This window comes from Condylostylus longicornis, unplaced genomic scaffold (genome assembly GCF_029603195.1).
Source record: "Condylostylus longicornis isolate FDR11 unplaced genomic scaffold, ASM2960319v2 ptg000049l, whole genome shotgun sequence".
NCBI classification, from domain to species: Eukaryota; Metazoa; Arthropoda; class Insecta; order Diptera; family Dolichopodidae; genus Condylostylus; species Condylostylus longicornis.
Window position 1 is genome coordinate 7,348,923 of NW_026578018.1, and position 13,483 is coordinate 7,362,405.

The window sequence follows — 13,483 nt, forward strand, 5'->3', positions numbered from 1 at the left end:
TAAAGGTAAAACCCCTCACGTAATCTCTTTTCCTAGAAAAATATCCGTCTTTTCAATAATAAATTACCCAGCGTGCAAAATTATAATTAGCAAATAATATGAATTCTTGAATTTAAAATACAAATTCAAATATTTCGAAATACCCATTGACCATACTAAACATGAAAGTTGAATGCCCGGCAATATTAAAAAAAAAATAAAATTTTAAATAATAATTTTGCTTTACAAAAAAAAAATGCGCCTGCCCACCTACCTAACAAGACACAGCACATTAACAATTATAAATACAAATCTAATTTAATGTCATATTTGATGTCAAAATTAAATTTGGTACACAGCCACCCTGCGTTATTGTTTTGAATTAATTAATTTTTGAATTTTTAATTGACTTTTGGACAAATGCATAAGTGGCACAAGCTTTTCTTCTTCAATAAATATTTATACTAATTTTTCTATATTTTAACACAAAATATTTATATATATTTATTTTTTTAAATTTTAGTGCATTTTTATAGTTTTGCTCTTGTTTTCTGAATTTTATTTAAAACTTTCATATTTTATTCACACATTATTAACATATTTCTTGTGTCCCTGAAATTATATGAAGAAAAATTTTGCTTCTTTAAAACTGGTAATTGAATAATTTTTTATGCATATTAAAAATATCAAATATCAATTTATATATTTTTTTTTTTTTTGCATTTTAGTTTAAATGTCAAACATGAAAATATTGTTAAAATTTCTTTAACATTGAAAAAAAAAATGTTTATTATTGACCACTGTGAGTCGTAAATGTCATTTTACAAAAGAGAGAATACAACATTGACATATTGAATGAAAATTATAAATTTTGGAGATAGATGTCGCCATTTTTTAATGAATTTTGATTTATTATTTTATTAATTTAATTATTAATTATGGAAATTATATGTGGGTACAAAAAAATAAACACATTTATTTGCTATACATAAATTAATATTTAGGCATTATAAACTTTATTATTTACAATGGCGCTATAAATTTTCTTATACATACCTTTATATATACTATGTAGTACATAAAACGAGAATAATATGAAAAGGTCAATAGTACAATGGTAGTTATAATGAGCCAGCATATTTATAAGTTTGCATATTTGCAACAAATTTGATTTTAACAACTGCAGCAGTAACATGATTTGCAATTTCTGTTTTTTTTTCTTAGTTTTTCATTACCAAATAGATTTTGGTATAATTTTACGTTTATATCAAAAAATCTAGATATCAAAAACAAAAAAAAAAAATAATTTCAAGTTTTACAAGTTTTTTAGATCTACAAATAATTATTTACTATAAAAATTAAATATCGAATTTTATAGTTTTGTGTATGCATGAATAGCTTAACATTATGTTAATAAAATTTTGACAACTCTTAATGTTTTATACTTTTAAATTTCCGGTATTAGTAAGATGTGTAGACAAAAATTAGTTTTACAGATTTTAAAATAGAGATTAGAAATTTTGTTTATTTTTTTTTTTTTTTGTGCATAAATGTAAGAAATCTAAATGCAAATTATTTGGATTAAATAAAAAAAAAAAATTTGAATAAAAAATTTAGATGTTTTTTTTGGGTAACCATAATGTACCAATATTCAAAGAGTACATGAACATAATCAAATTTCAAATTAATTAACAATTTACATAGCATCTCGTATATATTTTATTAAATCGTAAAAATTCAATGAAAAAATATTTATTACTTGTTTAATCATTGTAAAAAATTTAAAATCCATTAAATAAATTTTACAAAATTTCTTTTATTGCAAAAATTTTACAATTTTTTTTTTTATTATTTTCTGTAATCTTAATTTAATTGTGTTATAATATGTTAAAAATTTATAATTTACAACTTCCTCTAATCATTCAAAAATATTTTCAAAAATAAAATTTATATCGTAAATGATTTGGTATTGAAATAAATCAAAATGGAATTTGACCTTTTCTGTCTACAATGGCTATTGTGAATTGTTAATTTTTTTTTTTTTAAGAAAATATTAATGAATTATTTAAAGTACTAAATTGTTGTAAAAATTCAATAAATTACGAAAACCTATAGGGTTTTTTGAATTTCTACACATGAATAATATTTAAAGCATATGCGAGAATACAGATATTTTATTATTGATTTTTACAAATTTAAGTAGGTATTTTATAATGCCCCCTAATGTCTATTACTATATACCATTGCAAATGCTTAATAATCTATTAGGCCAGCAATCTGAAATTATTTTCCGAAGTATTCCGAAGGAATAAAATTTATAAAAACAATGCTTAATAATTTATGTCCCGAAGTGTTCCTATTGAAATATTTTTGTTACATTATTGAGTACATTTTCATTTTATTTTATTTAGTATGTTTTCTAAAACCACCAAGAAATATTATAATTTTTAATACCTGTTACGACTTTTATACAAATTTGAAATTTATTTTTGATTTACTCTCTGAGTTTGGTCGCCTTCTGATAGAAATTTTCTAAAATACCTCAATTAACCTTTATGACAGTTTATATTAATGCTGAACTTTTAATATTTTAATCAGCTTGATATTAGTATAGATGACTTAAACAGAATTAAAACCTAAATTTAATCAATTTTAAATTTAGTAATATCTATATTTTGGGGTGCAACAATAATAATATTTATGTATGAATTTGAAAAATATTTTTATCAATTCCATGAGATCTTCATAATATATGAGATTTTGGAATTCTTTTATACAAAAATATTTTTAACTATATAATCCGTACCTAAATGTGTTAATTTGTAAATTGTGAATAATACCGTTATATATTATATGAATCAATAATCGTGAGTTATTTTAATATGAAAACAAAAAATTTTTTTTCATTAATAATAATTATTATATAATTAATAGGAACTTGAACTAGAAAATTTAATAAATACTCAAATTATTGTTTATACAGAAAGGTGTTTTATTAATTTATTATCAAAATTTTATTAATCAAATTCTTACAATATATACTTGACTTACTTAATTTTTAACTGGTATTCCTTATACTTTCATTACTTGCTTTTAATTTATTTGAAACGCAGAGAGTGTTTTTTTTATTATTTTGGGATTTCTTTTTGGTTATTTAATTTAATTTTATTACTTTAGTATAGAAAATTAAAAATTCATGCAAAAACAGTAATCTGGAATAAATTATTAACGCATCATATAGTGTTATGGTTAAATTAATCGTCATGTTAATTGTAATGTTAATGTCATGTTAATAAATTGTCAAACTAATAAAATATAAAATTTATTCAGTCGAATTTTGATTTTTTAAACGCTATAATGCTTTATAGGTTTTTTTCAGTTTGAATAATTTCATTATCAAAATAATTATTGGGTATCCGCACTTCATTTCGGCCCTGATATTGTTTATTAGTTTATTTATATGTACAAATGTTATTTGAATTAAAAAAATAAATAACCTTTTATTTTATAATCTTATGAGAAATATTTAAAATTATTTAATTTTTACCGAAAATTTACGACAATATTAAAAGATTGTTATATGTACTAAGTCATATTATATTAGGGCTTATTGGCATTCAACATTTCCTGATTTGTATATTAAATTTGAACATTGTTCATTATTTTAATGCTTTTAGATGCTTGAACTGAAGATAACTGAATGTTTTCAAAAATTCTGTTATAAATTTATTTCATAATCCTTCAATTCAATTTTACTTCAAACCCTTCGATAGTGTAAAACGAGTCCACTCAAATGTGGATTTAACTGACTTTATTTTTCATAGTATAACAGTTTATAAATATCTCATTCAATATTAGTTCTTTATTAGGTCTAAAGTTCAACAACAATCATTCATTAGGTAAGAAATTAACTTAACTTCAAAAACTATTAATTTAGGGTCAAGTATTTTTAAATGTATTAATCTTACTATCTATAACTATAGTACAATATCAGGTAAAATATTAATAATCACATACAATAATTATTATAATTAAAACGAATATGACATCCTTAATTCAAATAATCATTATACTTGTATATGTGTATATATCTAAATATTTTACATAATTCACTATTAATAATATTTATTTCTATATTAATGAATTTTTCATGTTATACGTGCAATTTATTTATTCTTTATATTTTATATTGTAAAAATAAAGCTTCCGAAATGTTATAAATTAATTCTATACTTATTTTTTGTTTTTTTTTTTTGGTTCCCCTATTTCCACATTTTTCTGTTATATTTCAATTTTATCATGTGTATATATGGTTTTTAATAAATTCTGTGGTCACAACGTAAAACAATCTAAATCAAAAATTAATTGTCATCTTCGAATAAATTAATTTTGTTTGAAAACTTGAAATCCCTCAAAAAAATAGCATGCAGAATTTGAAAATATTTTTGTTGAAAATTTTTTTTATTTTCTGATGATATTAGATATTCTGCACTGTTTCTATCCAGATTTAATAACATATTAGTCAAATTGAAACAATATGTATGTTTTTTATGATTAGGTCATAATTATGTTATACAGTATATTACAGTAAGTTTTTCATGATTAGGCTAAATTTATTTGAGGAGCATTTCGTTCTTCTTAATTTGACCATCTAAAAATGTTCGGAATTGAATTAAATTTTCAAATCTCCATACAGACAATTTTATCTTACGGATATCTTCAACTTTTTCCGCTAAGTTGACTTTGATAATTTTCCTTTATTGCCGCAGAATTATTATATATATGAAAGCAGAAATATATACAAATATATACAAACATACAAAGAGTTGTCGCGATTTTAATGTATAATAAGAGTTTAACACCCGTTTAACGCCTTCTTCTATTGATTTTTTTTTTATATTGTATTTATACAACAATTTGTTTTATATACCGGCAACAGGTGAGAAAAAAATTTGTTTTCTACTTTTTACATTTTTTTTTATATTAGTATGTTTGTATATAATTATATATTTGCTTAAATTCCATAATATTTTATTATTTTAATAGTGTTTTCTTGTTTTTATTTCTCTTGTATATATACATATATAGGATTTTTAATGTTGTTAATCTTGTTTTTTTAAATAATATAATTTTATTATAATTATATTCAGAAAACATTTGACCGAATTATAATATGTAAGTTATAATAACAAACAATAATAAAAAATAAGCGTATAATTTGAAATTTAAATAAATAATTTGTTTTTGTAAATGTGATTTTATTTTTTAAATGATTTTTAAGCACGCATCACTCTTTGAATGTCTTTTTTTATATGCATATTTTTGACATAATTATATGCATGCGTCAAATGTCATTCAAGATGATTACTCGCATATCGTAAATTTAATTGATAAAGGCATATTTTATAATTTAATTTCTGTAATCGTGATTAAGAGGGCTGTTTAAGTTATTCTTCTTAATTATGTAAAATTATGTAAGTGAAGAGAGCATTTTTAAATGAAAGTGGACAATTTAAAAAAAAATTTTTTCTTAATAAAAATTTCAACTTCTTTTTATTTATAATATTTTATGTATGTATAACAATATTTTCAAAATTATTATGTGTATATGTTTTTTATGTATTTATTTAAATTATATGATTTCTATATAATTATACTGATATTTTTTTATTATGCGTATACATTTGATATATAGATCGGTTTTTTATAATAAATTAATTACAAAAATAAAAATTTAATATTAATTTTATTTATAAATAAAATTTATAAATAAAGTTATGAAAAATAAAGTATAAGTGTTTTTTCGGTAGCGTTTAATTATAACAATACAGTTTCTGTTTCGATAAAATTTAAAATACAGTAAAACCTCTACACAAAAAACTATTTTTATATGTATAACAAATTTCTCTATTTATCGAACAGTTATTATTGTGTTGAAATAATTAATTATATAATTTACTTTTAGTTTTCTAATTAACGAATTTTTCTATATTACGAGCAAAATATTAGAATTTAGATGATTCGTTATATAAAAGTTTTACTGTATGTGTATAACAAAAATACAAAAAAAAAAAAAATTAAAACAAGGATAAAAGGAAATAAAAAAAAGTCACATAAAAATTTAATTTTTTTTTTTTCATTTTATGTCTCTTTTTATTTTATTTTTTGTTCTTCTTATTATATTTTTAATGTCTTGGTGGTAAATAATCTGTTGATGGTTTTGGTGGTAAATAATTTGTTTTTGGTGCTGCTGGTTTCGGTGGTAAATAATTTGTTTTTGGTGCTGCTGGTTTTGGTGGTAAATATGCTGTTTTTGGTGCTGCATAATTATAACCGCTACTTGGTTTTGGATAATTATAATTACCACCAGCTGGGCTACTAGCATGACTAAATGATGGTTTTGGTGGTTGTGGAATTTTTGATACTCTTGGACCAGCTTTAAGTCCTCCAGAATTTTGTGAACCAGGTAAATGATCACCAACAGCATGAAAACCATTTTCATCAGCCCAATACATAACTGTATATGTTTTTCCATCATCACCAGTAAATGAATATTCACCACGTTTTGAATTATCTGGTGCACCATCTTCATTATGTCTTATACCATTATCAGTTTCATATCTAAGAGTAAAATTAAAGAAAAAAAAAATTTTTTTTTTCCTATTACTTATTTTATTTAAAATGTCTGTTAATGTTTTATGTATGAATGTATTTTATTTGTGTATAAAATTAAAATTCAACAATTTTTTTTTTTTATATTTCGAATTTATTTTTTATAGATACAATAAAATGTATAATAAAAGTTGATTTATTTTATTTTTCAAATAATTTCCGCATTATTTTTGTGTTAAACACAAAATTGAAATAAAATTTAAAATTTTTTTTTTGTATATTTAAAAAATTTGTGTATATAAATTCAACATACATGCATACATTTTTATTTTGATTTAATTTGAAATAGAAAAAAAAAATTTTTTTTAATTACTTTATTTTAACTAGACTGCCTAATAAAAATTAATTTTGTTTTCAAATTAAAATAAAATTAAGAAATTGTGAACAAAAGTGTTTTTTAATTATTATTTTCTTTGCTTAACATTTAATTTGTTAATTAACGATTATATAAAATTAGTTAATTAATTTTAATCTTATTTAATTCTGTTGTAGAACAGCTAATTCAAAAAATTTTAATATTTTCTCACATTTTATGAATTCCGCCCACACAAACCAATGTTTTTGAGAATTAAATGCAAGTAATTTATTAAAATTTACCAAAATAATTACAATAAAATTAACGGGGTGTGTTGGAAACCATTTTTGAACATATAGAATTTTAGAGAAATTTAATTTTTTTTCGGGTTTTTAAAATTAATTTTACTTGCTTAGAAATGAAAATATTTCCGGTTTAAAAATTGAATTTCCTTTTATAAAAATTTTAATAATTTATTTTTTTTTCAAAGAAAACTGGATTATTTCGAAAATTTCTATATTAGTGGTTTATTTTCAATTGGTGTTTTGTTTTAAAAGGGCAAAAAATAAGAAAAAGAATAAATTCTTTTGGAAAATTTTTCATTATTAAAATGACAATACATTTGATTATTATATATGGTATAGTGTTACCGTAATAATTAATAAACAATTTTATTATTAATTAATATGCGAGATTTATTATTAATTACCGCACGCTCTCGCATGGTGAGTTTTAATATAAAACAAGTTATTTACACAAGAAATATTAAATAGGAGAAAACTTAATTTAATGAATGTAATAATGAGTTTCAAATTATTGAGCAAAGCTCTGTTTTAGCTATAATTATTTTTGAACAATAATTATTTAAAAAAAATGTTGAAATATCATTGAACATGTGGGGAATTTTCAATATCATATTATAAAATTTTCTAATCATTGAAGCTGCCGTTTGCCCTATATGTTTTTAGAATTATTTCTTTTCAAATTTCAATTTTTTTTCTGAAAAGAATCATAATTTAATAGCTTTTATTCACATATGTATAAAATCCGATTGTTATTAAAATGGTAACACTACTTATACATTTGAAGGTAAATGCTCATGTTATGTATGCTCTTTTTTTTTCCTATTTTTCTTCTTTATTACTCTCTTAACATTTACATAAATTTCAATATTATCAATAACTGTCATTAACATAAGCATGATATATTTTTAATAATATATTAAGTTATAGAAAATTTTTAAATTTTATCAAAGATAATATTATTTGACAATTCAATGTCAAAATATTATAATAATATATAAAATTATATACAAATGTCTTGTGGTGAATTTGTTTTGTTAAAATTTAATGAGTTTTCTTATGCGAAATTAATTTTAAATTTTATTTGATTTACATAAATTGAACACACACTGTTACTTTGAAATGTCAAAAAAAATTCTTTAAAATTTTTGAAATTTTATAATTGATTAGATTTGTGTGTAAATAATATGTGTAATTTGTTATTAAATGATTTTCAATAATTACACATTTTTGAATATAAATTATATAAGAAGAGAACATTTTGCCCTTGCAGTTAATAAATATTTGAGATTAAATTGAAATTTGAGTATATTGGACTATATAGTAAAGAAAAAAAACAAACCAAATACTTACGCAAAATTATATGTTCCATGACCATCATTAACATAATCATTTCTCAATATTCTAGCATATGCATCACCTGTCATTGGATGGGCAGAATGACCAGTATGACTAAATAAATGTTTTGTATCACCATAATGTGATCCTCGAGTTAAATGTGATACATCAGCAGATATTAAGCCAAATAACATAACAGATAAAATTATCTAAAAAATAAAGTAAAAAACATAAATACAAATTAATTAAATAAATAAAATTTTAATTAAAATCTTAATTAATAAACATAATATTTGTGTTAGGAATTGATGAGACCAAACGGAATGTGTAGTCGCAGGATAATTGTAATTAAAATTTTGATAACATAGTTTTAAATAACGAGAATTATTTTAATATTTTATTCTATATAAGAATATTAGGAGTTATGTAGCCGGAGTACAATATGAATAGAATGTTGAATATTACCCTTCTATTTAGATTATTCTATATTTGAGAATAAGGAAGCTATGGGTTTAAATAAACCCAAAAAGAATTGGGTTAATACCATCCTTAATTTTATTTAAATGTTATACTTATTATGTTATAAATATTGTAAGGTATTCAGTGAAATTTAATTAATTTTATGGTATTGCAGTACTGCAGGATAAATTATATAATATTCGTGAGAGTAGCATATTGATTTTAAAATAGTTAAAAATTATAGAGTGAATTCATGTTTTTAATTAAATATTTTTGTTTTTCTTTTTTTTTTGTAGATTTGGAAAATTTAATCAATTTAATTGTGAAATAATATATAATAATAAAATATGCTCATTATATAGAGATATTGGAAAATATAAAATAATTTTCTAATTAAATTCCGTTAATGACAATTAGTTTAATTAAAATTTTCATTATTATTTCAATTACAATATAGGACTGTACAATTTATTTTATCACAATTAAATATTTTAAATATTTTATTTAATTAATTCACTCTTCATAAGTCTCTTTTGTTAAATTATAATATTTTTTTTCCAATTTTGAAATATTTTTCAAATAAATTTCAATGAATTTTAATTATTTTTAATATTATGTGTTGTTAAATAATTGAATTGTTAGAGCATTATTAATTATAAATGATTTTAATTAACCACATATAAGTATAAGGGTAATTATCCTTGAAGCTTTTTGTATATAAAGAATTAAAATTTATTATTTAAATATTAAAAATCACATTATTAGATTATTAAAAATAAATTTATTAAAATATTTAAAAAAAGCCAATTAAAAATTTCTGATGGTATTTTTTTTTTGAAATTAATTTTATTTTATTATCCTTTTTCAAATATCCTGTTTTTTTTTTTGGTACAAATTTTTAATATCACGGTTCATTATTTTTGTTTTTTTTTTTTTAAATAATATTGAAAATCACTTTTTAAATTAATTTTTAAATAATTAAATTTAATATCAAAATGGAGGAATCCTTACTAATTTCATGATGATTTTTTTTTTCTATTTTGTATTTAAAAAAATTTTCTTTTAATTATAATTAATTATTCAATTTATTTTTTAAATTTTTAAATTTAATTTTAAAAATTAATAAATTAATTTTTTTCCTTTTTTTTTAATTATTATTTTGCAAATTATTATTTTTTTTTTTTGACTAGACTTGGTTTTCTTTGTATTTTCTTTTTTGCAATGCTATAAAAACACAAAAAGAAAAAAACGTGCAGTGCGGCCAAAAAACGAAACTTTTAGTCTTTGTTTTAATTTTTTGCTATTTTTTTTTTTGTTATTTGTGTCTCATTAACTTCTAAATCAGAACTGTATTAATAATCGAGGTCTCACAAAGCTTTTATATGAGAAAAAATTTCCGTAAAAATGACAAACAAAAAAAAAAACATTTTTTTTTTGTATTTTTTTTTTTTGGCCAAAAACATTCTCCTCCATATTGCGAGCATATTAGAAACTTCAAAAAAAAAAAACCAAATATACAAAAATCCAACAAACATACATCATAATCAAGAAATGCAAATAAGTCGAAAACAAAAATCATAAAAAGAAATAAATTAGAAAATATAGAAAAGAAAATCGAAAAAAAAAAAAAACAAAAGTTACCAATCTCATAAAATAGTTACTTTTGATTACTTATAAAATACTAAAACTAATATTTAACATTTTTCTATTATGATTATTAGTTTTAGTACCCATAATAAAATAAATTTCCAAATTTAGGCGGATTTATAAAGTATTTTTCATATAAAAATATTATGACAGAGACAACCACACATACGTAAAATAGTAATAGGTAAGAACCAGCATAATATTACTGATATACATGCACACATATACAAGTATAACAATATAGAAAATATTATGAATAATAATAAATTATTGAAAAAAAAATCATCAAAAAAAAAGGTGCTAGAAAGAGAATAAAAAATTAATTTTTCTTGTTATTATTATTGTTATTATTTTTTCGCGAAAAAATTTATGATCGTTTAAATTTTAAAATATGTTAATAATATTAAGATTTATTATTTTATTACTTTATTTTTTAATCTTGTTAATAATTATAAATAATAATTATAACAAAAATATTTAATTTTATTCATAATTACTATTATCATTTTTATTGTTATAATTATTATTATAATTGATAATAGATTTAATTTAATCTGTATTATTATTGTTGTTACTTAATTTCATTATTATTATAATGGTAATCGGTAATCGATTATTATTATTGTCATCATTATTATTATTATTGTTGTTGTTCGTCAATTTCATTATTATTATAATGGTAATCGGTAATCGATTATTATTATTACTGTCATTATAATATTATTGTTATAATAATGCTCTATTTATATTATTTTCATTTCTTCTTATTTCTTGTTATGTCATATTTTTTAAAATATCATAATGACAGCTATTATTATATATTATTATAATAAACTGTCTTAAAATATCAATTCTTATAATATTATATTTTAGTTTTAGATGAACATAATGATAATTGTCATTATTATGATGATAATGATCATGTTGATGACAATGATGATGATGATGATGAGAGATTACCAATATATTATAATAATAATAAAAGTATTTATTTAATTTAAAAGTTTCCATAATTTTTATATGTAGGCAGATGACAAAATCATACAAAAATGGAAAAAATATCATTATTAATCAAATATTATCATTATTAAAAAAATGTAATGTAAGTAATTAGCATACAAGTACATAAAATACATACATTAATTTACTGCTATATTAAGACTAATTATGTAATTACATTATACCTACATAACAATTGATTTTGTAAATATGGTCAACTTATTATGTTATACATGGTCAATTATTAAGCTAATTTTATTAATGAAGTATGCGTAATAGATTTATTATTTTATGATTAATATTAAATGATTAGTTTTAGATTAAATCGTAAATTTTTATTTTTTAAATTTTGATTTGTATAATTAAAGTTGTATTGTAATACATAACAGGATGAGAGAAAAATAGAGCCGGGGGGTTAGGGACAGTGAACATCTTTAGTATTTAAGCATTTTGATATACAATTAATTTTAATATAGGAGATTAAATTATGGTTTTCTTTAGGGTTTTGCTTCTAATTTTCTTTAACGATAAAATTGTTAGAAAAATTTGTAATTTATATTATAATTAAGAAATGTTAATAACTCTTAAGATTTGGATTTCTATAACGGTTTCTTAATATTTGATTCTAAATCACTTTGAATCACTATCGAAAATAATGTAGTTTGAAATTTCATTCACTTATATTAACGTATAACAATTAAATTAATAAGATCATGATGTCAGATTTAAATTGCTCATCATAATATAATTTTGTAATTTTATACTCTAAGATACTTTTAATCTATTTTGAAAATTAATATTTATTAATTTAAGAATGTGATCTCAATATTCGAAATTTATTATGGAATTTAATATTTTTGTAATTAATGTAATAAACTTGTTGTTATTAATAAATTGTCTATTCTAACAGAATAAGAAAATTCTAAAATAAGAAAATATTAAAATATTTCAAAAAATTCGATTTTAAATTTCACCCCAAACGAATACAAAATTTGTAGACACTGAAGTAACAGTACACCACGACTTCGCCCCTCTGATTGCGTGGCATGATCCTATAGCAGTCGCCCGAAGTCCACCGCCGTGATGTATTGAGCAACTTGTTGGTTATGGAAGACCGCAACTTCGCATCTGTGAGAGCAAATTCCTCCAGAATTTTTGCTTCTCCTGCGTGCGAAAGCAACACACTCTCCCAGAAGGTGTACTGAGGTCTCCCTGCAAATGCTTTCATTTACCAGGAACATCCTAATGAGGTGCCGCAATGAATACTAATGTTATAATTTCGTTTTTTTTAATAAATAATTTTTTTTATAAATTATGTTGTCAATTCTAGTTCTATTCAGTTTGATAACCTTTAAAATCTAATAAATCAGTGTTAAAATTTTCTACATATAAGGTCTGTATAGAAAATTTCTTTTATTTGAATTCGAATTATCCAATTATTCATTTTGAATTACAAAAGAATAGAAATATTCTTAATAAAATAATTTACATATGAAAAAAACATTTTTTAATTTTTATATTGATTTCATAATTTCTTGATTTTTAAATATTTTCCAATAGAAATTCAAATAATAAAAATATAAGCGACTAGAAGAATTTATAAAAATGAAAGTCTATAACCTCTTTTAGCTTTTGTGCCAAAATGTCTACCACAAAAATGAATAAAAGCTACAAAATTCCCCATCGTTGTCCCATTATATAATCAAATTTTAATATGGTCATCATAACACAATTTAAAGTAGTCATCATCATCTTTGTCACATATCATCAAAAAAATCACCTTCAAAACCAT

The 13,483-nt window shown here is 20.7% G+C and overlaps 1 protein-coding gene across 1 annotated transcript; it reads right to left on the reverse strand.

The window, feature by feature from the left end:
- Positions 1-6,164: 6,164 nt before the first annotated feature.
- LOC129611483 (cuticle protein 2-like) lies at positions 6,165-13,483 on the reverse strand. Its single transcript, XM_055524660.1, has 3 exons — positions 13,472-13,483; positions 8,602-8,795; positions 6,165-6,600 (listed from the first exon to the last, which is right to left on the reverse strand). Exons 1-3 carry the CDS (start codon positions 13,481-13,483, stop codon positions 6,165-6,167), a joined length of 642 nt encoding a protein of 213 aa, XP_055380635.1.